At 47.6% G+C, this 27,516-nt stretch overlaps 1 protein-coding gene across 1 annotated transcript in view; it reads left to right on the forward strand.

Annotated features, from left to right (window-relative positions):
* Positions 1-403: 403 nt before the first annotated feature.
* PTPRJ (protein tyrosine phosphatase receptor type J) overlaps positions 404-27,516 on the forward strand; it is a 165,211-nt gene continuing 138,098 nt past the window's right edge. The window contains exon 1 of the mRNA XM_059929944.1: positions 404-847. Within this exon, the coding sequence (XP_059785927.1) occupies positions 404-847 (444 nt within the window). The remainder of the gene's footprint in view (positions 848-27,516) is intronic.

Genomic DNA, 27,516 nt, shown 5'->3' on the forward strand with positions numbered 1-27,516 from the left:
TGCCCTCGGCAGGGGTCTCGGTCAACATCTGGTGACCCAAACTCGGGGCCGTGGAGCCGGGCCGAGGGGTACGGGCTCGTGGCTCGAGAGCCGCAGAGCCGCGTCCCGGGTGCCGAGTCCCAGGAATGTGGGAGGGCTGGGCGGAGAGGGCGGGCAAGGCGGGGGCGCTTCCTCTGCCCGCCGGAGGGGAGCCGCCCGGGTGCGCGCGGGGAGCGCCGCCGCCCCCTCCCAGCCGCCCGGCCGGCCCGGCGGGGGCGGGGGCTGCAGCGGGAGGGCGGCGATGGGCCGCGGTGCTCGGCAGCCGCTCGGCCGGCCGGGGTGGGAGGAAGCGATGAATATTCAGAGGGGGAGGGGGGAGGGAGGGGGGTGAGCGCTCGCCGAGGCTCCCTGCAGCCCCATCCGCATGACGCGCGGAGGAGGCGGCGGGAGCCGCCGGAGCCGCCGGAGCCGGGATCAGGGCGCCGCGCGCGGGGGGTGGGCGCTGCTCGCTCCGCCCTGCGAAGCCCCTGCGCGCCCAGGGACGCGTCCCCCCCGCTGCAGCCGCGCCAGGCTCCGCCGTGTGGCCGCCGCCGCTGCCGCTGCTGCCATGTCCCCGGGGAAGCCCGGGGCGGGCGGAGCGGGGACGAGGCGGACCGGCTGCAGGAGGAGGAGGCGGAGGCGGCGGCTGGAGGCGGCGACTAGGGCGCCGGGGCTCGGACGCACGGCGGGGCCCGACTCGCGCGTCCCGGGCACGTTCCAGGGCGCGCGGGGCATGAAGCAGGCGGCGCGGGAGGCGCGGCCGCCTCCGCGCTCGCCCCGGCTCCGCTGGGCGCTGCCGCCGCTGCTGCTGCTGTTGCGCCTGGGCCAGGTGAGCTGGGTGGGCCCGGGGGGGGGGCGCCAGGAGGGTGGGGGGCGGGACTGGCAGCCCCTGCACCTGCCCGGGTGCGCCCTGCCTGCGGGGATCGGGGGAGGTGGCGGAAGGTCCGCGTCCTCGGGGCCCCCCGCTGCTGGAGGCCGGCCTCGCGCGCCGGCGACCGAGCCCTTTTCCCGGCTGCCGCGTACGCGAGGGAGGGTGGTGGGCTTCGGGGTCCCGGGCGCCCGGAGCCTCCCCGTGGCCGGCCCCGCGCGGGCTGCAGGCCGCCTCTGGCCCGGCCCTGACCCGAGCTGGTCACATCTGGCCGGCGCGGGCCCGGCTCGCCAGCCCGAGGCGGCCGGAGGGGGCGTGTTTGCGGAGGGCTCCCGACGCGGAGCCGGGCGGGCCTGGCCGAGCCGCGGCCGACCTCCGACCCGGCCTGCGGGGGCCCGAGGGGCCGGGCCGAAGGGCAGCGGCGGCGGCCGCGGGGAGCCGGGGCAGGGTCGGGCGCCGGGCGGCGGGCAGTGGGAGAGGCGCGGGGCCTCCGGGCAGAGGGCGCTGCTTCTGGGGAAAGTTCCCAGCCTCGGGAGAAGGTGGCCACTCGCAGGCGTGCCTCCGGGCGAAGGTCCTCTTCCCGGAGAAGCTGCTTGCTTCCCTGGATGCTTAGTTCGTGCTTTGTGGGCGCCGGCTCCCCCTCCTCCCCGCCCTGTTTTCTAGCTTCGCTTTTCAGATAATGCTGTGCCTGCCGTTTTGGTGACGATCTTTCTGAAAGCGCTGTTTCCCCTTCACGGTGTTCCCACGGGGTGAGGCCGGGCAGCTGGGAGATGTCCCCATTTCACAGATAGGGAACTGGAAGGAGAGAAGTGAAAAAGCAGAATCACCCAGCCCTGCGGCGGGAGCTGAGCCAGCGGGTTCGTCCTCACAGCTTTCTAGGAGACTGCTAGGGTCTTGAACTCGCAGTGGAAAGGGCCCTGATGATACCCCTGTTGTGCATTTTGTAAAGGAAAAACCTTGCTTCTTTTATGCAGACAGCGGCTCTGAGGACATGATGTTTGAAAACCTGGGAAGTGAGTTACTGGCTGGGTATGGAACCTGGCTTCAGGGAAAACTGTTTTTTTTTTTTTTTTTTTTCCCAGGTCCCTTCCTTTCTCTTTCTTTCTTTCTTTTAAATTGAAGTGTAGTTCATTTACAATATTGTATTAGTTTCAGGTGTACAGCAAAGTGATTCGGGTATACATATATATGTATGTATCTATATGTATACTTTCGATTCTTTTCCATTGTAGGTTATTACGAGGGAAAACTTTTCAAGCACAAATAAAAAGATTGTCTGAGAGCAGAAACATCAGCCTTGGGGCAGCAATGCAGCCCAGCAGGCAGGACAAGAAGGCAGCTGGGGCCTGGGGGCTGCGATAACTCTCAGCACCCAAAGGACGCTCTGGTTGCCAATGTCCCCTCGCAGTTTTCCTCGGCAGGCTTTTGAACAGGCTCTCCTGAAGGCCTGGAAGGCTCTGTGACCTCCTGCAGAGAATATTGGATTAGGTGTCAGAAGACCAGCTCCAGGGCCAGGTTCAGGTTGGACTTGCTCTTCCGTCTCCTCCATCCTCAGTTAATAGCTTTTGTAGCATGGGACCACCTGCCCCATAGAGTTGTTTGAGGGACTTTCACTGGCCAGTGTCTGAAAGAGCTTTGTAAACATTAAAGTGTGTCCAGATGGGGTTAACATTAACATACAGTGTGTATGGACTGTCTTCTCCCTGACCCTGTAAGGAAATTCATGGAGAATAGTATATGAGATTAAAAAAATATTGCCTCATATTGAAGATCTCTTGTACCAAAGTTGATGCTAAAGAAGTACTTCATTTATTTTTAGTTTACTTTGGTACATATATATTTTATTATATTATTTATGGTTTTGCTTGGGCCCTGATGGTTGCTAGCTGTGCTTTGAATCAGCGAAAAGTTTCTTGGGTAAATTTATTTCTTGCCCAATCCTTCCTTGTGTTTCAATAGCATCTTGCCACGCTATACTTGTCCCCTATTCAGATATTTCCTTCCTCTCTAATTTGTCCCGTAGAAACTCAAGAGGGCTCTTTATTTCTCATTTTTGGATACATTATAAAATAGGAAGTCTAAAAGGCTCTCTGAAAAAGCATCTTCAAAATCCACATTTGACGGTTTATTTTGATATTGGGTATTTCAGGGAATCAGTGCGTTTTTGAGCTGGACCAGACTTCAAGATAGCTCAAAGTCCTTTTTCTTTGTTCTTCTGTTTGTTTCTTTTCTTTTTCTTTTCTTTTTTTTTAGATAAGGCTATTGAGGCCCAGGGAAGACAGCATTGGGCTTAGGTCACCTGGCAAGACTGTAGAGGAGCTGGGACTGGAACCTGTGTCACTTGCCTGTGCCTCAGATTTTCATGATGCTGTTTTTTTGGCCATGTTTTCTCTTTGTTCTTAATTTTACTATAGGCACAGCCCTGCCTCACTGTGTACTCCTGAAACTGTGGGTGTAAATTGAGTTTTTCAAAGTCGAATCATATTTGAGATTGAAAGTCATATTTGAGATTTCTGAAGCTTGTACAATACATATAGGAAATGTGGGTGAAGTTATCTGACTGCCTCCCTAACACTTGGTTGGTTTTGTAAGGCTTGGATGGTGTGTGTTTTAAAATGGAATCAACTGTAGCAGCTTAAAAAATGGCCAAGTTATAGAAAAGATGAAGCTCTGGGCATTAATGACGATGGGTATGGAAGCCAGGAAGCGGAGAAGCTGGAAGACTCAATGCTTAGTAGGGCTGGAAAAGCAATTTTTAAAAAATTTATTTATTTTATTTATGGCTGTGTTGGGTCTTCGTTTCTGTGCGAGGGCTTTCTCTAGTTGCGGCAAGCGGGGGCCACTCTTCATCGCGGTGCGCGGGCCTCTCACTACCGTGGCCTCTCTTGTCGCGGAGCACAGGCTCCAGACGCGCAGGCTCAGTAATTGTGGCTCACAGGCCCAGTTGCTCCGCGGCATGTGGGATCTTCCCAGACCAGGGCTCGAACCCGTGTCCCCTGCATTGGCAGGCAGATTCTCAACCACTGCGCCACCAGGGAAGCCCCAAAAAAGCAATTTTTAAACCTGGCTTCTCATTCCCCTTCTCCAAGACAGGAAGGATGGCCAGAGATGATTCCAATATGAGGACTTTGCTGGGTGCAGTGACTTCACCCATTCTTGTAGCATTTTTGCCCACTAATTTTGGTTTGTGTGTATGTTTTAGGCAATGTGACAAAACAGTTTTTCCCCCTTGCCTCCTTCTTTGGAGAAAAGCAGTCCTGACAGATTCTTTATAAAATCAGCTTGATAGTGGGCTGCTTTAAAATGAAAAACAAAGAACTGGTGACTGATAGCTGTTTTGTTGGTCTTATAGTGTTTTGGATTTGCTTTTCCTTTGTGTTTTGTTTCCTGGTGAATAATAGCTGTTTGTGTTTATTGTCTACTGTAGCTAATCCTTAAGCCCTCTTACCTACCTGTTTCATCCAGGGTACAAAAAAATATTTTGACTCCCCTTGAAATTCCTTGTTAAATTCTCATAGGCGTGACTTTAAATATTTTTGTTTTGCTTCAGAACAACAATGGAAAAACCAAACGATTATGTTTTGTTTGCAGACAATTTAAGAAAACAGCAAATTGGTTTATGGTTAGACTGTGACTTTGAGCCGACTTCAAGTTTAGCCCCACGGTAAAGATAACCACAGAACACCCAAGGTTTCCTAAGCAGAGAGAATCCTGGCTCCTGAGCGAGCAATTTCGGTCAGCAAAGAGGTTATTTAGCTCCTAAAAGTAATTTTTGCTTGGGGTTGAGGCCCAGGTAGAGTTGCTGAATGACTGTAAGCCTGGGTTTAGCCAGCACATCATCGGCAATTACTTACTTAGTTCATTCACTGCTTGGCCAAGGGAATTATTTTGAGTGTAGGGTAAGAGGCAATTTTCTGTGCATTTCCCTTCTAATAGAATGCTGCTGATAACATTAATTAATAGGTAACTTTATATGTGGCAGGCACTAAGGGTTTTAATGCATTATCTCATTTGACCATTGCAGAAATAACTGAGAGGTAGGTGCTGTTCATGGTCCCATTTTATTTTATTTTAATTTTTTTTTTTTTTTTTTTAAATTTTGGCCACACCGAGTGGCTTGTAGGATCTTAGTTCCCTGCCCAGGGATCGAACCTGGGCCCCAGCAGTGAAAGCACTGAGTCCTAACCACTGGGCCTCCAGGGAATTCCCTGATCCCGTTCTATCCGGGAGAAAACTGAGGTTCAGAACTTACCAAAGATTCATAACTAGTATATGGCAGAGGTGGGTTTGCCATCTCTGCTGCTCCAGTTTACTGTCCTGTGCTGGAAGAATTCATGTGTTTTACAAAAGTCTTCAGTGTGCAACTAAGAGAGGAGGTGACACAGATGAGCCTATCTATGAAACAGAAAGAGACTCACAGACATAGAGAGCAGACTTGTGGTTGCCAAGGGGTGGGGGGTAGGGGAGTGATGGAGTGGGAGTTTGGGGTTAGCAGATGCAAAGTATTATACACAGAATGGATAAACAGCAAGGTCCTACTGTATAGCACAGAGAACTATATTCAATATTCCTGTGATAAACCATCATGGAAAAGAATTTTAAAAAGAATGTATATATAGGTATAAATGAATCATTTTGCTGTACAGCAGAAATTAACACAACATTGTAAATCAACTATACTTCAATAAAAAAAAAAGAGGGGAAAAAAAAGAGAGGAGGTGACTGACTTGTGGTGAAGGACAGTCTTGTGGGGCCTGAACCCTCATGGGGCAGGGAGTCATTTTGGGTTCTCTGCGTTCTAAACCCTGTAGAATCTACTCCATTTGTAACACAGACAGCCCAGGAACCCCCTTTCCTGCTCATGTTTCTTTGGGAGCCTGAGTATGTGAGGCAGGCCTGCTTAAGAGGAGACAGAATGGGATCTGGGATGGAAAGACCTGGGTTTAGGTCCTCGCTCAGCCAGTCAGTAGCTGCATAAACTTGGGCAAGCCACTTAACCTCTGTGACTCCTCATTTCCTTATCTGGAAAATGGGACTAATACTTCCTGCTTCACTGGGTGGCTGAGAGGATCAAGTAAGATAGAAGAGGAACTGCTCTGTAAATTCCGAGTCTCAGTTGCTAGCTGTGGCTGCTGCTATCTGCGGAGAGGAGGTGGGGCTTCAAATCATTAATTCATGTAACAAATATTTATTACGCGTCTCCCACACAGTGCTGCGGAATAACCCTAGTGGTGTGCAAAATGAACTTGGCTCACAAAACATTTTAGAAAAATGTTAATAATTATTTATTTTAGGGGAGCGTTAGTAAAAAAATTATAAGTGAGATGTCAAACCCGTGAGGGTCATGGTAAATACATTTGTTTAAACTTAATAAAAAGTTAAGCTAAAGAAAAATATCGGGTACAGAATGATATACAGATGGTGTGGTTACGGCACACGTGTAAATGTGATAAATTGCTTAAATTGGGGACATACTGGATGTGGGACAGGCATTGAGTAGAGGCCCTGGTGATGAGCAAGAGAAGCAGCCTGGCTTCGTGACTCTTACAGGCTGTGGGGCTGACATCATTCTCATCACCCCCAGCTAACCAGTCACAGGTGTGATACAGGCCGTGCATGTGATGTCTTTGCTGCCCCTCCACAGAAAGGGCTGGCACTGGATTTGCCAGGGAAGGAGAGGTCATGAGAGGGGCAGAGAGTCTCTAAGTGGAGATCCCTGGAAGCTGCAGGTCTCTCAGACCAGAGGAGTCCACAGCAATTTTGTCACCTCCTCGTATGGCATTCCAGTGGCTTTTCTGGTGACCCCTTGGAAGACGGGAGCTGTAGGAAATTTGTTATTACTTCCTTATGAGTGATAGGATTCCTTAATAGTCATCCTGTTGTCTCAGAATTTCCACGGCATGTAAATGCCTGGGTGACGGGTGGTGGCAATGAGACAGCAGATGGGGGGTCACTTTGAAAGCGAAGTAGTGTCAGTTCCCACAGAAGGTCTAATTTTAAACATGCAAATAATTTTCAGTTCCACTTTTCCTTCTTCCTGTTAGAGGGAAGCTGTCCCCTGTTGCCATTTCTGAGGCTTGAGCAGACAATGTCATTATTATGCCACAAACTATCTCCTTCTCCAGGGCAGGGATGGGGTGGTGTTTTTCTGAGTGCCTGTGCTGGTCACAGTCTAGTGTTATTTCATGGCTTCTGAGCAAAGAAGTGAGTGAATATTAAAACTCAGCACCAATACGGAGTCCAACACAGTGGTTCTTAATCTTTCAGGGGAGGGAGAGGTTTAAGACCCTTACAGGGTATGCAAAAGCGAAGAATCCTTTCCCTAAAAGAAATGCACGCATTTACAATTTGGTATCCAATTTCAGGGGTTTCACAGACTCTTTAAAGTAGACCATGAAGCCCAGGTTAAAAACCCTCCAATCTAAAACTGTAACATTTAGAAAAATATCAGTCCTCTTCAAAGAGATAACCCTTCGGTAACCTTGGTTTCCTCCCAGAAAAAAAAAGTTTCTATGTGATGTAGACAAGTAGCTATGTTCAGCTTTTTAAAAAGTTACATTAAAGGAAACATTATATATACATTGTTTTCTACTTAGGCTTTTAATTTATTAATACTTAGTTATCTTGGAGATTATTTCATATCTGTGCCCATAGTTTTAACTCATTTCTTTAAATGACTGCCTAATATTCTGATGTGTGACTTTACCATAGTTTATTTGGCCATTCTCCTGTCAATGGACAGTTAAGTTGTTTTTAGACACCCTGCCCCCCTTTTTACGAATCATGCTTCAGAGAGTGTCTTTGATACATATTTCTTGTAACCTTCACAGGAATATCCATAGGGTAAATTTCTAATTTTAGGATGGCTGGGTTAGAGGGTACATGCGTTCAAAAATTTGATAGCTGTTAAATTTTCCCCAGTTTGTACCTGCATGCGTAGGCTTGGAGAGTGTCTTGTTTCTCCATACTCTCAGCTGAATTGAGGATTGTTAAATTTGTAAATGTGTGCCAGCCTGAGAGGTAAAAAATTGTATCCTGTTACTTTTAGTTATATCTTCAATTTTGAGTTAGTTGAGCATTTTTTTCTTGTTTTGGGCTATTTGCATTAATTCCTTCTTTTTGGGGGGGCGGGGGTTAACTCCCTGTTCATTAAAAAAAAAAAAAGATTGTCTTTTTGTTATCAATTTGTACAGCGCTTTGGAAATTGAGGAAGTTAGTCCTTTGTCTCTAATTTGTGTTTCACTTACATATATTTTCCAATTATTTTAGATGCAGCCCTTGTCCTTAGGAACTCAGAGATAAATAAGACCCCTGGGTGATGAAGAGAGTATAGACCTGAGAGCCAGCCTGCCAGATTGGACTCCTAGCTCCACCATCTAACTAGCTGTGTGCTTTGGGCAGGTGCCTTAACCTTTCTGATCCTTGGCATTCACATTTCTAAAATGCTAATAGTAGTAGTGGTACCTCTCACACAGGGTAGTTAGATAAGTTAAATGGGATCACATTATATTAAAGTTTCTTGTAAATGGATATAGAAATGTAAGAACATTGCTTCATTTTCTCAAGAATTAGATTTTTAAAGTTAGGGCAAAAGGCCGTAATTATGAATTGTAAAAATTGTGTTACAAAAATTTTTAAATTGGATTTAAGAGATTAAATCCACAATGGATAGTATACATACATACATATATATGTGTTTATATATATATTAAAATGTATAATGTGAAGCAGTGTAGGCTACTCGGCTAGCATAATTTAAATTATATTTCTCTTTTGACAAGTTAATATAATTGAATTAATATAGGTCAAATGAACAAGATATGACTGAAGAATGGCCAGTGTGGTCTTTGCCCCAAAAGAGGACAGGAATATTGACCATGTCCTTTAAAGCACCAGGGTCCTCCTTGAGCGTCTCTCTTTCTCTTGTGACCTGGCCAGCTCTGGCTGTGGCCACCTCCTATCTCTGGGGACATTTTCTGTAGGACCAAGAGGACTTATTTTATGCCACCAACTGAAAGTTTAAAGACATAATCCTTGGCTCTAATTGCAGGAGATGGGAAGTTGAGGGAGTCTGTGTGGACCATGCGACCCTGTTTCCATGGCAGCAAGGTGATGCTGCATTTCCTGCTACTGGCTGAGGGGCTACTACGTTTTCACGTCCTTGTGTCATGGCGGTTATTCCTTCCCCACTAAGCATGGACCACACTCGTGGTCTTATTTTGCCAAGACACTGGCATACTTTACTACTTACAAAAACGAGAATATTATTTTTACCTTATAGTTTGCAAGACCTTCAACATATATGAACTCATTCAGTTCTCATAGCATCCCTGTGAATTTGTCATTGTTATTCCCATTTAAGGTGTGGCTCAGACCCTCAGTGACTTGTCCAGTCCATTTCAGGTGCCATCTGTCTTTTGTGCAATAATAATGTACATTCATTGTGTAGCCCAGTTTTTAACATTAGTCAAATTTAGAATTAGCTTTCAAGAGGCAAATGGGGCAGTTGAGTCCCCTAGTTTGGTTCATACGTAATTATTAGGTTGAACCATATGAAATTACTGTTTTTGGTCCTTTGATACCAGTAGTTGTATATGGGTCTCCCTAATATGTCCCAGAAAATGTTCTTTTAAAGTGTGGTTTAGAAAACCAAATCATAGACTTGCTTGTTGTAAAGCAGTATATTTAAAACCATGGGTCATAAAATCAGTTTAGTGATTTTAATAGATAGAATATTGATTTTAATAGATAGAATATATTCTATTCTATCTATTAAAAATGATAGAAGAGAAAATATTGGCATCTACTGTATGTAGGAAGGGTAAGTATTCCTTTATGAAACTTGTTTCAGTTATATATATGTGTGTGTATGTGTGTGTGTATATACTGAATTGCATATAAATTGAATTAATCATGGCGTCAATCATTACCAAAAAACCTGGAAGCCATTATTATCGGGAATGGAGTGATGGAAGGTGTGGGGTGGGGGTGGGCATGGAGGTGGTGTCTGTTTCCAGGGACAGTGGAAAACCAGTATAAAGTCCCCAAATGTGCATAATCAGTGCCCCCATATATGACTGAAAACCATTATGCAGTGGCTGGTCCAGGAAGGCCCTTAGGAGGAGAGGGGATTGACTGGCGACTGAGGAGGCCTGACTTTAAGTAGTTGCCCTTCTGGATAATTCGGGGGGACCACCCCAGTGGGACAAGCTATTGGCCATGCTCTGCGTTCTTTGGTAAATAGGTTTGTTAGGGAGCTAACAGTTACCGTCCAGTGTGTTGTCTACTTTGAATGAGAACTTAGGACTGTCTCAGGGGAGCTGGGGCTCTGAGGGCTTCACGCATCTGGTGGACAGTGGAGGACTCAGACTCACGGCCTAGACTTTTTTTTTTTACCTCCAGGCCATGCTGCCCTCATTCCACTCATGGTGATCTGCACTGTCTGGGGGCTGTTAGCGCAGTTGACTGGAGGATCCTGATCCAGAGATCAATTTGATTCCCCTATGAGTCAGTTCTGTTTTTTTCTTTTTTTTAAATATAAAAAATTTGAAAATATAGATAAATAAAAAAGAAAGCAGGGACTTCCCTGGTGGCGCAGTGGTTAAGAATCCGCCTGCCAGTGCAGGGGACACGGGTTCGAGCCCTGCTCAGGGAAGATCCCACATGCCGCGGAGCAACTGAGCCCAAGTGCCACAACTTCTGAGCCTGCGCTCTAGAGCCCGTGAGCCGCAACTACTGAGCCCACGTGCCACAACTACTGAAGCCCGCGCGCCTAGAGCCCGTGCTCCGCAACAAGAGAAGCCACCGCAGTGAGAAGCCCGTGCACCACAACAGAGTAGCCCCACTCGCCGCAACTAGAGAAAGCCCGCGTGCAGCAAGGAAGACCCAATGCAGCCAAAAATAAATAAAGATAAAATAAAATTAAAAAAAAAAAGAGGAAAGCAAAATTATCTGTAATTCCACTCTCCTGAAATTAATTCCTGGTACCATTTTATGATGGGTGATCTTTGTCTCTTTTTATGCTTGTTCTATCTATCTCTTTCTCCTAAAATAGGATTCCATCCTACACATGCTTTGTAATTCATATTTTGCATTTTTTTTTTATTGGGTTAGATGCATCCCTAGGGGTACCCCAGGAGGTCACAGCATAAACATGAGGCTTCTTCCTGGAGGGTCACTGTTACTCAGTAGAAAGTCTTTTGAAAAAAATTTTTTTTTCTTTAAACAAACAAACAAACATGGTTGCATCCAGAAGAATTTCAGCAAATACAGGAGACAACAAAGAAATCTGTACCCTGCAGACCCTCTGGGGGTGTGAGTTCACTCTCCTCTGCTCTTCTCAGGGGCATTTTGTAAAGTAGTGATACTATGTTGCAAACATTTTTCCCTTGAGAGTAAATATTCTTCCCTTCTCTAACTTTCAGCTGTTGCATCCCATTGCATTATATGGAGGTGCCTTAATTTATCTCATTCATCCTGTTGTCTGGTTTGTTTCCAAAACTTTTTGCTGTAATAAAGACTATTCAGATGACTTTGTGATTAAATCTCTGAACACATCTCTGATGATTGCCTTAGGATAAGTGAAGATAATAAAAATAGTAGCTACCATAGGTTGAATAGTTATTATGAATTGTTGTCAGCACTTTGTACGTATTAACTCGTGTAATCCTATGATGTAGGTACAGGGAAGGAAACCGAGGCCAGAGAGTTATAATCTGGTCCATGGCCACACACTGTGCCAGAACCTCAGCTAGTGGTGGGTTTCCTTGGGGACACAGGGAGATCTGGGAGGATTGCCTACATGGGCCAGGGTGTGTGTGAGTCTCCTGGAAGGACAGCAGGCTTGAGGGCCATTCTCACAGGTGGGAGGGTCATCTTCCTGTGGGATGGGAGGCACATTGATACTTGCTGCTCAAGTGCCACGACATGTCAGGAATGAAATGCTTCCCCAAACCACAGAAGATAAGAGTGATTTTGCTGTGGATTTTAGGTCCTGGAGCCATAAGTGGTAAAGGCTGCCTGAAACTTTGGGGCCTTGGCCCAGATCAAATGAATGAAATAATGGCATCATGTTGGGGTCCTGGCTTTCCTGTTGTGAATGAATTTGGATTTCATAGAGCTTGAAATTGGGCATGGATGACATGCCTTTAGGGTGTCCCATAAGAAGAGAAGCATGGAAAAGGGCGTGGGCTCTGGTGTCAGCAGAAACATGGACCCAGATCTGTGTTCTTCTCTACAGCCATGGCTTGGAACTTGTTACATCATCTGGAAAATGGATAATAATTGCTGGGCCACATGTTATTAGGGTTAAATGAAGGGAAGGTGTTTAAGGCACCCAATCTGGATTGTGGCTTAAATGTTCGCTCCCAGCTCACCCATATTAACACAATGCCTCCTGACTCTGGGGCTGCAGTTGCCATGTGCCCAAGGTTAAGGAGACTTGCTGTGCAGGTGTTCAAACAACTTCTGCCTTAGTGCCCAGGAGTATTGTTGTCTAGAGTGGTCACCAAATCCTGCCATGTGAAGAGAAATTGTAAGGATGCAGGACAGGAGCTCTTATTTAAGATGACATGTTGGCACGTCTGAAGATGTGGGCCTATATTCACTTTGAATCATAACGATCTCTAAAAGACAATAATGTTAATTAAGCTAGAGCAGGAGATCATGAGAGAGAGAGGGAACATACAACCAGCCAAAGCCAGCCTTTACTGGAGGAGAGTAATGGTCCTGTTTGTCTTTTCTCCATGTGGTGAGGCCATCCCAATCCATCAAATCCTTGCTTCGGGCAGGAAATACTTAACAAGCACTAATCCCATCTTTTAGATCTAGTACTCTCCAGCCTAGCCTGTCTTTCTTTCTTTCTTTTTTTTTTTTTGAGATTATTGCAGACTTTATAGAAAACTGCCCAAGGGAGATCCAGATTTCCAGGGTGGGGTGGGAAGGCAGGCCTCCAGGCAGTGTGTTGAAGGAGGGTGACTTCCTGTGTGCAGAGGCAGCACAGGCCAGCCATTCTGCCTGACCCAGGGGGTGGGAGTCAGGGGGAGGCGGCCCCCTCCGCCTCACCAGTTGTGCTTTGGGATCATGCAGAAGGCAGGGCGCTGAGGCTCTGACCCTGGATAGGAGGGCTTGTCCCTTCCTCTTCCAGAAGGCATACGGGGAGCAGCGGTGGGGAGGTGACAGCGAGGAATCTCCAAGGGAGAAGAGTCACATGGGTGGGAAGGAGCATGTGGCCAGCAGCTCCCAGCCCTTCAGAGCCCCCTCCCGCTCCCCTCTCTGTGGCACAATGGGTCAGGTGACCCTGGTTGTGAGGCCAGACCATCTACTTTGCACCCCCAGGACTCTCTCCTCCAGGATCTCCCGTGGGGATCTGCTAGTATGGTTGGGGGGTGCTTCGCATCTGCGCCTGTTTTGCAGGGCTAGAGAGCTCATCCTAAGAGGAAAGGGGGCTGGGCATATCCCAGGGATGGATTCCTCGCTGGACCCTGACCCGGTGAGTGGAATTGTGGGTACTGAGTGCAAGTGACGGATGTAGGAGGAATTGAGAGCCTAAGACCTGGGCAGGGGGATGAAACTCAGATCGGGGTGAAGAGCTGAGAGTTTGAGACTGGGTTCAAGGACTGAGTATTAGGGTATCAGAGCCGAAAGTGGGAAAGGCTGAGGATCAGCTCTGCGCTAAGGCTATAAAGGGGTGTGCCTGTCCCTGGGATGGGAGAGATAGAGAAGAGCTGAACTCCAAGCCTGGGCCAAGGAAGGGAGGGTCCTGAGCTAGAGCTGGGGTGGTGGGTGGTATGAAATACGTCCTCAGATTGGGGGAGGGTGCTCAACCCTCAGACTCCCGGGATGTAGGTCTCTATACAGGATGGAGGGTTAAGAGCTTCGAAATGAGAAAAAAGGCTCAAGGTCCACAAAAACCTTCTGGTGGGTTGCTCTGCTTCTGAGACCAGAATAGGATGTGAGGGCCCCCGAGCCCTCGAAGGAAGCTGAGGGCTGCAAGCTGGAGTGTAGTCTAGGGGGATGTTTCCTGCTGAGAGGTCTGGGTTCAAAGCACAGGGTAGTGGAAGCAGTCCCAGGGCCTTCAGATTGAAGGACACGTTCTCTGGGTGAGTCTTGAAAGGGGGAGGGGGCTTCTGGTGGTTCAGGAGGGCTGTCAGAGCTTGGGATGGGTGGACCGGGTTTCTGGAATCAGAAGAGAGAGTCTCTGGGTCTTTGATGGTGACAGCTCTCAGAGGCTGGGGAGGGGTGGGTACAGCTTGGGGCCCCTGGATGGGGGAGATGCCATAATCCAAAGGTCTCAGATCGGTCAGGGTTAGGTCTCAAAGCCCCAAACTCTTGGGTGTCTCATACCGACGGCCTCGGGATAGGCCTTGGGTAGCCTGTCTTTCTTAGTTTGCTATACCAGCCCTGCTGCATATAGCTTGGCCTCCTCATCAAGCACCCATCTTCTGACTTCATGCCTCAATCCATTCCTCAAGGTCATCTCCTCCTGCAAACCACTCTACCCAAAACCATCTCTGATCCTGCATCCTTATTATAGTTCAGACCTGACGCTGAAATTGTTTTCATAGCTCAGACATGTGCGTCTCTCAAATCAGTCATAACGTCCAATTCAGCCTCACTGTATCTGGCTACTGGGAGTCCATCCCTGTGAGGGCGGACATCAGATAGCTTGAAGTCACTTTGGTTGATCGTCTTATTCTGGGCTTGTTCCTGGGACTGAGAGACAGTATGTGCAGTGGTTAAGAGCTAGGGCTCTAGAGGAAGAAGGCTGCTTGGGAATTCCTTGTTTTACCATGTTGTTTAACCTCTCTGCCTTATTTGCTCATCTATAAAGTAGTGGTGATTATATGACTCAGCTCTAGGGCTGTTATAGGAAGTACATAAGATAAGGTATGTATTTAGTACATATTAAATATCAGTAAACATTGCAAAAAAAAAAGGATCACGTGTTGGGTGGGGTTAAGACTCAGACCCTCAGCCTCTGTCTGACCACAGAGTTTGTGACCAGCCTTTTGATTTCCTTTGGAAGAGACACATGTAGCGATTAGCCTTTGCTGTCCCCTGGAATCTAGCATTTTGGCTTTGAGCTTGTCTCCCAGTGTGGTTGGGGACAGCTTCTTTTCCTTTAGAGCAGGGTTTCTCAACCTCATTTGGGGCCTGATAATTCCTTGTTTGGGGGACTATCCTGTGCCCTGTAAGACGTTTAGCAGCATTCCTGGCCTCTGCCCGATAGATCCCAGTACCCACCTCCCCCAACTTGTGACAATAAAAAATGTCTCCAGATATTGCCAAATGTCCCTGAGGGGGTAACGTAGTCTTAGTTAGTAGGGGGGCCCAGCTGTCCTTCCATGCCCAGGTGATTGTGTCACTGACTTCCTCTTGTGAGACAGTAGATCTAAACTAACAAGCGCATTTATAGATGTGACAAATAGCCACATTGCTAGGTCTCAGAAGAGGATTCACGTTCCACCTCTGCTTATTCAGTGAGTGCTCTTTAGGGATGCTGTGATGGGGCAAGCACTGTACTCCCGGGCCAAGCTCCCTGTGTCCCTCCCTGTGTCCTCCTCCTCCACAAAATGGGAATAACTGACACTTTTCCCACCCTGCCTGGTGGGACAGGAAGCCAGTGTTAATGTGATATGTGTGGTGCTGAGCTCTACTGCAGGGGATGTGAAGTTGAAGGAAAGGCTTAGTGTTTATTAGGAGTGAGGCCAGATATGCCAAGTTCCACACAAGAGATAGACCTGGGTCAAAGGGAAATCCCATTACAAAGGGATTCACTGCTCAGTTCCCCCTCCCACCACCTCCCTGGAGCAATTTTCAGCCTTTAGAGTGTTTAGAGGCCCCAGGGCATAAGCCTAGAGATAATGCCTTCAGAGGCAGTGACAGGCAGCCCAGCAGGAATGAGGCAGGAGGAAGAACCCAGGAAACCTACTGAAATGGTGGTGCCATGCCCGGGGCGAGGAGGGTTGGCTTTCTGAAAGCTGGGTATTCACACAGCTGTTCGGGAACACATCACTTTGTGAAGCCAAAAACGGGCTCCTCTCTCAGTGTTGGTCACACCTGGTTGGGACATACTCTTTTTAGGGGCTCTAGTCTTTTACCCAGATTCCAGCAAGTTCTTCCAAGCCGTCCACTGTACTGTCATCCACTGTGCTGGGCTCCCTCTTCATCCTTTTAATTATGGCCATTTTAGCACTGAGGCACAGAGAGGTGAAGGGACTGGTCCGTAATCTCCTTTCTGCTGCTTTGTGATCAACAACGATTTAGTAGCTTTCAAGGCCTGAATTTTCTCTTGCGCCAAATGGGGACAATAAATACCTCAGAGGATTGTGATTGAGATTCCATGAGAAAATGCATGGGGAGCCCCCAGCATGCCCCAGCCAGGCATGCTGACTGGCATACAGAAAGTGCTCCATAAATGCCAGCTGGCGCCATTATCGTCTCAACTATCAGTAATAGCAATAGGGCACCGGCTTCGATGAGCTTTTCCAGGAATGGGACTGGTTTGCCCTGATCTAATCATAGAGTCTGTCTCAGGCCCCGTTCAGTAAATGTTTGGGGGTGCAGCTACTTGGTGGCGGGGAGAGATGTCACCTGGGGAGGACAAAGAGACTGAGATTGAGAGAATAAAGCAAAATAAAGCGAAACCTGCCCTCAGGGATAGAGCATGTGATCTCCCGGTCAAACCAGCTGAGCTCATTGCCGGGCAACTTGGTAGTTAATCATTGCTTATAGGAAGATAAAAAGGATTATCACCTCAAAGAATGTCAGAGTGAGAAAGGACCTTAGGGACATTAGGCTAGGGAAGACAAATGGGTTGCAGTTTGTGTCCATTTTCAAGTGATTGATAGTGGCTGCTCCAGCCCTGCATGGAAGGGATTCTTAGACCACTTGGAGTGGCCTAGCTCAGCAGGAGAGAGTGCCGGGATCAGTTAGTGATGTCTGCCATGGCCACAAAAAAGGCAAGGGGTGGAACACAGGCTGTTTTATTTGCTGTCTTTGCTTTCAGCTGGGACACTGAGGCCTAAGATTTGCTCACTGAAGGGTCACCCAGCAAGTCAAAAAACCACAAAAATCTCTTTGGAAGGGATCTTTCAAGGGTATCCAATTTTTGGGTTCATCTCTGAGAAAGTGATTTTTGCTTGACTCTCTTTAGCTAGGAGGAACTTGCTATCTCAAAAGGTGTCTCGTTCTGTCCTTAGGCACCTCTCCTGGGTAGTACTTACACCATAGAGGGGGAGAAGGCCTTAGAAGACACTTTTGGTGGGCTCTTCTCCACCGTGGCTGCACCTGGGGAGCTTTTAGAAGATACTCATTGGGGGAAAAAAAAAGAGAGAGGGAAAATACTGACTGGAGGCTCCCACTCCTGACCAGTGGGATTTGAATACCTGGTGTGGGTGGGCACACACCATCCCCGGCATCATTGTCTTATTTTTATTTTTCCAGACTCTTCATGTGGTATTAATAGGTAGCCAGGGTTGAGAACCACTGAGACCAAACCTTTTTTTGGAATCAGAGGCCCGGAAAGGGTATGATTGTCCAGGGTTATATAGGGTTAGTGACACAAGGAGAAGGAAACTAGGGTTTCTTTCTTTATAGAGTGCCAGCCATGTGCTAGGTTCTTTTACTTTCATGCTGAGACTCTTCTCTCTTTTTTAAAAAATTAATTAATTAATTAATTTTTATTTTTGGCTGTGTTAGGTCTTTGTTGCTCATGGGCTTTCTCTAGTTGCGGCGAGCGGGGGCTACTCTTGATTGCGGTGCACGGGCTTCTCTTTGCGGTGGCTTCTCTTGTTGCGGAGCACGGGCTCTAGGCACGCGGGCTTCAGTAGTTGTGGCACACGGGCTCAGTAGTTGTGGCTCGCGGGCTCTAGAGCACAGCCTCAGTAGTTGTGGTGCACGGGCTTAGTTGCTCCGCGGCATGTGAGATCTTCCCAGACCAGGGCTTGAACCCGTGTCCCCTGCACTGGCAGGCAGATTCTTAACCACTGCGCCACCAGGGAAGCCCTGCCCTGTTTAGATAAATGGAAGAGTGAACAGCCATGGCTGCATTTCAAGTGGCTGCTGTATTGTGGGGTGGGGAGGCCTCAGGGTTGATGTGAGACTGAGAAGCCTCAAAATGAGTTTGGTCTTTTTTTTTAAATTTATTTTTTCCGATTTATATAAGAGTAATGTAACAATATTAAAAGAAATTTAGAAACTGGAGAAAGGAGGGGACTTCCCTGGTGGTGCAGTGGGTAGGACTCGGCGCTCCCAATGCAGGGGGTTCCGGGTTTGATCCCTGGGTCCACATGCATGCCCCAACTAAGAGTCTGCGTGCTACAACTAAACATGATGCAACTAAGACCTGGCACAGCCAAAATAAATAAATAAATATATATTGAAAAAAAAAAAAAGAAAAGAAACTAGAAAAAGGATAAAAAACAAAGTCATGTATCTCTCCTCATCTCAGAACTATTGTAATTTTAAAGTAGTTACAACTACAATTTATTCCAGGTTGTTTCTTACTTAAAATAATTGTGATCACAGACAAGGACAATTTCAGATCCTTTAATGCCAGAAGGCTAAATGAAGAGCACATTTTTTCCATGGTGATAAATGGATGATAGAACCATAATTTTTTTATAGCTGCAGGATACTGCATGGATTGGGTGTACTGTAATTCACTTAACTTTTTTCCTATTTAGAGATTTAGGCGGCAGCCAGTTTTTCACTGTTATAAGTAATTCAGGGATGAATATCTTCACGCTATCACTTTTTCTGTGAAACAGAAATGATTTCTTCCAGATTAATTTCCAGGCATCTTTATACTCTTTGACACCACTTGCCAAATGACTTTCCAAAAGGGGTGCATTGTTTACACTGCCATTAGAATGCATGAGACTGCCTGTTTCATTATGCCCACGCTGGCGCTGGGTGTTATCATTTTTTAAAGAAAGATTTTAAATTTAATATTTGCATTTGCAGACATGCCACCTGGGCTGTGTGGTGGCTGCCTCCGCCACTTTTTTTTTTTTTTAATAGATTTATTTATTTATTTATTTATTTATGGCTGTGTTGGGTCTTCGTTTCTGTGCGAGGGCTTTCTCTAGTTGTGGCAAGTGGGGGCCACTCTTCATCGCGGTGCGCGGGCCTCTCACTATCGCGGCCTCTCTTGTTGCGGAGCACAGGCTCCAGACGCGCAGGCTCAGTAGTTGTGGCTCACGGGCCCAGTTGCTCCGCGGCATGTGGTATCTTCCCAGACTGGGGCTCGAACCCGTGTCCCCTGCATTGGCAGGCAGATTCTCAACCACTGCGCCACCAGGGAAGCCCTCCGCCACTTTTTGACCGTGTGTGACTCGTGTAGAACCTGTTCTGTGTGATCTTTTTAAAAAATTAATTAATTAATTATATATTTTAAAAAATGCTCCGGGAAAATGTCAAGTCACTGTCTGTGTTTTGTGCTGCAGTCTGCACTTGTCTTGTGGTACCTAGAAAAATTCTAAGTGCAGCCAGAAACCAGATGGGCCTAGTTGGGTATTAGCTGATTGCAAAGATAATCAGGTGTATTCATTTCACTTTGAGAGCTAATTTTAGGGGTGCCTGCTCTGCAGTATCTAACCTTAAACTTGGAATTATGTGACGGTCAGATGGACATTTGCAGAATGAAATATTGTTGAGTGCTTATTAGGTATCTGGGCCTTCTTGATTCTATGTCGAAAGTGGCAGTATGTGCTAGCATAGAGGGCGGAGAAAGTTGAGTTCAAACCCTAGCTTTGCCCTTTGCTTCCTCCCTTCCTCCTCCCTACCCTACCCTGCCTTTGTTTCCCCACCTGTGAATCAGTCTGACGGTGCTGAGGAACGCTGATGTCAGGATTAAGAACCCTGTTATCAAGGATTTAGCACACAGGAAGCCATGGGGATCTACTTTTGGTTTTGACACAACAGTGGCCTGAAGGGTGGGGACAGAGAGGAGGGAAGCAGGCCGGTCCAGATCTCTTTCCTTTGGGAGGTTCTGGTTTAGCGGGAGAGATAAGGTGGGCTGCTGGGTCAGTTTCAAGTCACAGATGGGGCAGCCCTCAGAATACCAGCCAGGAGCTGAGACAGAAGTAAGGCCAAACGAGTAACCTTGGTTGCTGTTTGGGGGTGAATGTTGGGAGCCCAGGCCTGCAGTGGGGAGGACTTATTCTGGGGAATGAGTGGTGGGTCACGCTTGGTAAGTTCACCATGTTTGTGGCAAGGTAGGCTGGGGCCAGGCTTGCAGGTCTCAGGTGCCTGAGTGATTTAGACTCTGTCTTGTAGAGCATGAGGCATTACAGGAGGATTTTCTTTTCATATTTTATATATTAACCGTTGTATTATGTTGTTATGTTTTTTAATGGTAATTTAAAAAATCACAGCTGTATTGAGATGTAATTCACATACCACAAGATTCATTCTTTTAAAGTGTGCAACTCAGTTGTTTTTAGTATATTCAGAGGCAATCATCACTGTTATCGAGTTCCAGAATATTTTCATTACCCCCCAAAGAAACCCACACCCATTAGCAATCACTCCTGATTTCTTCCTTCCCCCAGCTCCTGGCAACCATCAGTTTGCTTTCTGTTTCTAAGAATTTGCCTATTCTATGTGTTTCATATAAGAGGAATCATATAATATTTGTCTTCTTGTATCTGGCTTATTTCACCCAGCGTAATGTTTTCAAGGTCCATCTTTTTTTTTTTGGCCACACTGCACGGCTTGTGGGATCTTAGTTTCCCTGACCAGGGATCGAACCCGTGCCCCTTGCGTTAGAATGCAGAGTCCTAACCACTGGACCGCCAGGGAATTCCCTCAAGGTCCATCCTTATTGGAGTATATCAGTACTTCATGCCTTTTCATGGCCAAATAATATTCACCATAGGGCCATCCCATGTGTTATTTCTTCTTTCACGAGTTGATGGACATTTGGGTTAATTCCTCTTTTTTAACTATTATGAATAATGCTTCTGTGAACATTTCTGTACAGGTTTTTATGTGGACAAATGTTTTCATAGTGGGAGGATTTTGAACTGGGGAGTGGTGTTTGGAGCCTTTGAGCAGGGTGGGCTGTGAGGAGACCTGTGTGTGTCTCTGCCTTTACCAGTCCAGTCCAGGGCAAGCTTTATGTGCTCCTTTTCTTTTAAATGACCCTATGAGGCAGGGTCTGTTACTACTCCCCTTTTTTTTTTTTTTTTTAAATTTATTTATTTATGGCTGTGTTGGGTCTTTGTTTCTGTGCGAGGGCTTTCTCTAGTTGTGGCAAGCGGCGGCCACTCTTCATTGCGGTGCGCGGGCCTCTCACTATCGCGGCCTCTCTTGTAGCGGAGCACAGGCTCCAGACGCGCAGGCTCAGTAGTTGTGGCTCACGGGCCCAGCTGCTCCGCGGCATGTGGTATCTTCCCAGACCAGGGCTCGAACCCGTGTCCCCTGCATTGGCAGGCAGACTCTCAACCACTGCGCCACCAGGGAAGCCCCACTACTCCCTTTTGACAGATAAGGATACTCGGGTTCAATGAGATGAAGTGAGCTGTGCAGCTGGAAAACGGTAGGTCCCAGCTCTGTCCAGTTCTTAGCCGGCTGGCATGCCGTCTGCTCCTGGGAGACCAGGTGATAGCAGTGACCTCCCTGGGAGGGGCCCAGAGGCTGAGCAGTGCTGTAGAGTGACAGTGAGCTGGATGGAGCGGGGTGTGTGTGTGTGTGTGTACACTGGTGCAAGCGTGGTGTGCAGTGAGGGGAGACGTTTCACGGGCAGCATCGGCAGGACCGGCTGTGTGTAGCTGTGACAGTAGAAAGAACACAAGTTGGGGTTATGAGAGTGAGTTGGATTCTTGACACGATCTCTGTGACCTTGGGCTGATCTTGTCTCCTTTGAACATTACCTTTCTCATCTGGAACCTGGTGTTCTTTTCCCAGCCTCCTGCCTCCCTGAAGGCTGAAATGAACAAGGGGGGGGGGTGGAGGGTGGGGAGGAAGGGAGGAGAAGAGGAGAAACGAAGTGGGGGGACCAGAACCTGCTAGAACATGTCTGGGAGGCAGGGAGGGACACACGCGGCAGGTGCAGGCAGGTTCGGGAGGAGGTCGCCCGCTGGTCTGGGAGGACGTACATCCCTGCCCATTTGGGGGAGTTTTGAACCCTGGAAAAGCTCCTACCCAGAGCTTAATGAGCTGGTTGTAATCCTGAGACTATTGATTTTTCCTAGTATTTGAATTTGAGCCTTTGTTTCCGGGAAGAGTCTGGTGCTGACCCGCCCTCGGCATGGGCACCACCTCCAGCACATCCCTCCCTCGTTCTGCCTGGACATCACCTGAAAGCCAGCGAGGCTTTCCTGGGCCCTAGATGTCACTCGGGTGGCCTCTCCTATCTGGGCCTGTCTCTGTTCAAGTGGTAGAGCTGGCTGTCCCCTTTATCAGTGACTTGCAGCTTGCCTGGGTTTTGTGAAAAGCCTGTCATTGCCAGTTAGAAAATAAAGACAGAGACCTCCCCTTTGGTGTTGGCATCGCAATGACTTGCTCTTGTTCTGACTGCAGTATTTTGCTGGGTTGTTATGAATCAGTCACTTAATGTTTTTTTAAGTGTGATAAGCACATTTGTCTTAATATGAGAAGCTAGGCTTAGGGGAGGCAAGTTAGGTGATTTTTTTCTTAGACTAAGTCAGAATCCTGCCCCTACCCCCTATCAGAGAGTCATCTGATGTGTTCTCTTTTATCCTGACCTTTGAGGACATAGGGGGCTTAGGTCTGTGATCCTTCCTCTGTGTGTTTCTGCCCTCTTGCCTCCAGGCAACTGCTGTTGGTCCGGGGCTGTACTTATCAGTTCTCATCATGAAGTCCAGTCACTCTTCATTTATATAATTGGTCAGGCCCAGGCCCTTCGGAGCAGGAAGGGACCTTAAGGATCACCTAATCCAAACCTTGCCCTTTGCGGATATTGAAACTGAGGTCCGGAGAAGGGAAGCCACTTGCCCAAGACCACACAGCCAGTCATGGTGTGAGCCCAGCTTCCTGGCTCCACCACCCTGTTCTTCCGGATAGTGAGTTCCCAATAGTGAGCACACAGGGCATTCAGGGAACATACCTGTCTTTGACCCGTTTCTCTAGTGGATGCAGAACTGGTTTTCTGGGGTTGAATTCTGTTGTGTGCTTGGTAATCTGCTGAGGGGAAATCCGTTCTTTTCGGGGAAGCGTTGAAGGTGTCTGCTGGGGTCTGGCATCTCTGCAGTTTCTGGCCACCTGAGGGGAGGTTGAGCATGCTTGGATCCTGAAGGTGTTGGCTGGCAGATGCTGCTCGCCTGCTACCCCCATTTATTGCACTTATATCTAATAGAGTAACCAGCCCAGTAACCCAAACTGGGAGGCTGAGTTTGGGAGGTGAGTTGGGGAGGAAAAAGAGTGGTGTTCCTTTTAGAATAAAACTTGCTGATATAACGTTGAAAGTCATTGTCTTACTCATCCTCATCCGAGATAAGTCACACAATGGTTGGTATCTGGGGTGCAGAGTTTCCCTCTGTGAGAACACAGTGAGATGAACTTTGTGTGGGCTGGTCTGTTAAAAACAAGAAGCCATGGGTTGGAAACAACCGAAATGTCAAGCGGTGGGGGAATTGCGGAAACCATGGACTACTACACAGTCATCACAAATGCTTTGAAAGAATGCTTAATGACACAGGAAGCTGTTTGTAACGCAAGACATTTAAAGATGTGGGCTACAAAATAAGGTAAAGTGGAAACCCAATTGGGTAAAACATTCAACCAGACTTCCAACTCAAAAACATGTTTTGCAAGGATACGGGAGTGCACTATAGTGTGGTGTTTAAAAAAAAGCAGGTTAGGCAGCCCTAGGCCAAGGCCCATAATTGCTCTGTGCCCTTGGGCAAGTCACTGGACCTTCCAATCTCAGCTTCCCATCTGTAATTTGGAAGAAGTACCTTGGCCTGTGGGTTGTTGTAAGAATTCAGTGAGCTATCTGGGCCTTCAGAGATAGGGCTTGCCTGGCCTTGGACCTTGAGTCATTGCACTGTGGTTGAGAGATCAGACCAGACCGAATTATCTGCTGCTTCAAGCCCATCAGAGCTCCCAGTGCCTTCTGGATCCTGGACCTACACACTGTGTGGGCTCACATTTCTTGCAGTTTCCTCCAATGTGCCATGCCCTTTCCACCAGGTCTGCACACATCCTGAAAGACATCCTTGTGTCTTTGTCTCCCTAAGTAGACTGGGTTCCCCCAGGGCACCATGTCACAGGGCCAGGTATCCAGGAGGTGCTCAGTCAGTGTTTGTCAAATGAATTGAAGAGGTGGGACTTGAATTGGGCCTTTAAGTAAGAAGTGGGGCTTGGTGATCAAGGCAGAAGCCTCATTCTAGGAGGCAGGCAGGGCAGAGGGCAGTGGCGGCCACTACTGCCTGTTCGGGGACCAGACCTGCTGGGCACACCAGAGATTGACATAGACACAGCCTGCCTTTTAGCGTTCAGTGTCACATGGGCATCAGCACACTTTGTAAGACATTTAATCTATCGGGCTTGATCAGTTTTGCTACCTTTTGTAGCTTGGGGCTGTGTGTGCTTCTTCATAAGAGAGACCCATCAAGACCAAGCCTGTGTGGTGGTCATGTATGTACTGAGGCTGCCAGCAACGTGCTGATGGTGAGACAAGAGCTGGACTTGGAGGTGAAGGTAGCCTGGGTCCTGTGTCTGGTCTTACCACTTACTAGATCATCTATCTTGAGTGGAGTGACTTAAGGAAAGAAAGCAATGCTTACCAGAGTGTTCCAAGTGCCTTTACACCCAGTATTCTCATCTAGTTCTTATGGCAGGGGTGCAGCTCAGAATGTGAGTGGTGTTAATGAGGCAGTAGGGAGTAGTGGAGACTTTGGTCAACTCAGAGAAGATGCCCTGTTTGAAGGCGAGTGCCTCCCCACTTTTAAATAACACATCAAAATGTGTCAGACAGTGTGTTTGTTGTTTTTTTAAATTGTAGTAAAATATATATAACAAAATTTAGCATTTTAGCCAGTTTTAAAAATTAAAAACTTTTTTTAAACTTTTTTATTTTGTACATTTTAGCCATTATTAAGTGTATAGTTCAGTGGCATTGTGTACACGCACAGTGTTGTGCACTTATCACCACTATCCATTCAGGTGCTGTATTTTGTGCTTTACAAATAGCACCTCCTATATTTAAAATGGATAACCAACAAGGACCTGCTGTATAGCACAGGGAACTCTGCTAAATATTATGTAACAACCTAAATGGGAAAAGAATTTGAAAAAGAGTAGATACATGTGTATGTATAACTGAATCACTTTGCTGTACACCTGAAACTAACACAACATTGTTAATCAGCTATGCTCTGATATAAAATAAAACGTTAAAATAAATAAATAAATACCACCTCACTTAATCCTTACCACGATCTGCTGAGGTATCTCGATTTTTTTTTTTTTGGCTGCTCCATGAGGCATGCAGGATCTTAGTTCCTTGACCAGGGATCGAACCCACGCCCCCTCCAGTGGAAGCACGGAGTCTTAACCACTGGACCGCCAGGGAAGTCTGAGGTATCTCCAATTTTTAATCCTCATTTGAGAATTGAGGAATCTGAGACACGGATGGGTCAAGTAACTTGCCCAAAGACCACACAACTGGTCAGTGTTGGAGCTGGGATTCTAACCCTAGGAAAGCCAGAGTTGTCAGTTACTCTGATTCCATTTTTTTTTTTTTCCCCAAGAAAAGCTGAAAATAGTTTTAAATGTTGAAACACCTGCTTTTAAAAAATATTGACTCAAATTAACCAAACAAAACACCATTAGGGCCAGATGACAGCCTCACTGTTACAGGCTGGGCATAGTTCTCCCAGTAACTCATCCCCACCCCGCCTGCCCCCAGGAGGAGTTGGGAGGATCTAGGGAGATAATGTAAGCGAAAATCTTTTGTAACCTGTGAGGAGCCATAAGTCTAACTTGGAGTTAGTAAGAGTAGCTAATATGCATATTGAGTGCTTTGTATGTGTCAAGCCGTGTTCTCAGTACTTTCATTCTCACGAGAGCCCTCCATGGGTCGGAGTATTGTTACCCTCCTTTTGCAGATGAGGCACAGAGAGGTCAGGTACCTCTTCTGAGGTCACACAGCTGGGAGGGTGGAGTCAGGATTAGAACCTGGGCAGTGGGCTCCAGAGTGGGGCTCTGTCCACTGTGCTTATTGCCTTTGTTTGGGCTCAATTCTGAAGAATTACCAGGGAAGGGGAAGTGATGAGCATCTATTACGCCCAGACTGGGGCCAGACACTTTGCTAGGCACCTTCTCTCACTTTATTTCATTTAACCCTCACAACAATCCCGAGGCCGTGGTGGGGTGTCTTATTTTACGGAGGTGGAAACTGAGACTCAGAGAGGTCTAGTGACTTGCCAAGATCCCAAGGGGAGGGAGTGGCAAAGCCGGGATTTGAACTTGAAACTGAGAGACTGCAAAAGCCCACACTTCTTTCCTCTACATGGGAAGGTAGTAATCAACCGATTTTCAGTTTTAAAACATATATCTGCTTCAGGGGAGAGCACTGAAAAGTACAGTTAGGAAGACTTAGGTTCACTCTGTGGAAGTGATTGAGAGCTGTGGCAGTTTTCCTCGCTTGTGTTTAGGTGGCTTCTTGGGGGTCACGTGAGTCCAGGTCTGCAGCAGCTTGGGGACGTGGGGTGGGGAGCGTTGAAGTGGGTATTATTGGGGTGAGTGCCGTGCTGGCCATTGCCGGCCATATCCCCAGTTTCCCCTCTTATCTCTTTTTGTGAATGCTTTGCTAGTAACAGCCTTGCAAATCAGCTTGTTTGGATTCGCGTCCTCGCTCTAAGTGGTGCTAATTGAATTAGTCACAGCCTCAAGGTGGTGTTTTCAAGGTTGGCATCTATGAGGCTTTGTTGGAAAGTCTACCAAGCACAGTGTTGATTTCCACTTGTCTTTACTGAGCGTGGTCCCCTGAAGCTGCTCTGTGCCAAGGCCTGTGCTGAGTCCCGGGAGAACGAGAATGGAGGTTGATGTCCCTGCAGTCAAGGACCTCGTGATCTAGTGCAGGAAAGGAGGAGCCACCGCTGTGCTGTTGTAACAGCAGATGCAGCCGTCAGGGAGGACCTTCCAGGCGGCAAGAACGACATGGGCAGATGGAGGAGGTGGGGTTGGAGAGACGCATTGGTGGGGCTTTGGGAGCAGAGGACTCACGGGTCTCAGCTACCTTCCTGTCCCTGGCACACAGGGCTGCTGAGAATGTAGTTCATGGTTGCATTCAAGATGTCAAGCCCGAGACAGAAGGTGGATGACAGGTGATGTTAAACAACAATTGGTCCCACGGTCACCTACAGGCCATTTTAATTTCTTTCAAACACATGGACTAGGTGCCTAGAAGTAGCAGGAACGTGAATCTCGTGGCTGTGTAGGTGGACAGCAGGCCAAAGCAGTCCAGCAGCACAGAGGGGTCTGAGGGCAAGGCCAGGGTTCAGTTAGAAGCCTGGGCCGGTGCTTGGTACTCAGTACTAGGCAGACACTTAACAACTGTTTCACGAATGAGTGAATGGGTGCCAGAACCTGCCGGGCGTATCCGAGGCTGGGAGCAACCCTCTGCTGCCCGGAAGGGCTCAGTAAACACTCGTTAA

Source organism: Balaenoptera ricei, chromosome 8, assembly GCF_028023285.1.
Source record: "Balaenoptera ricei isolate mBalRic1 chromosome 8, mBalRic1.hap2, whole genome shotgun sequence".
Taxonomy (NCBI): Eukaryota; Metazoa; Chordata; class Mammalia; order Artiodactyla; family Balaenopteridae; genus Balaenoptera; species Balaenoptera ricei.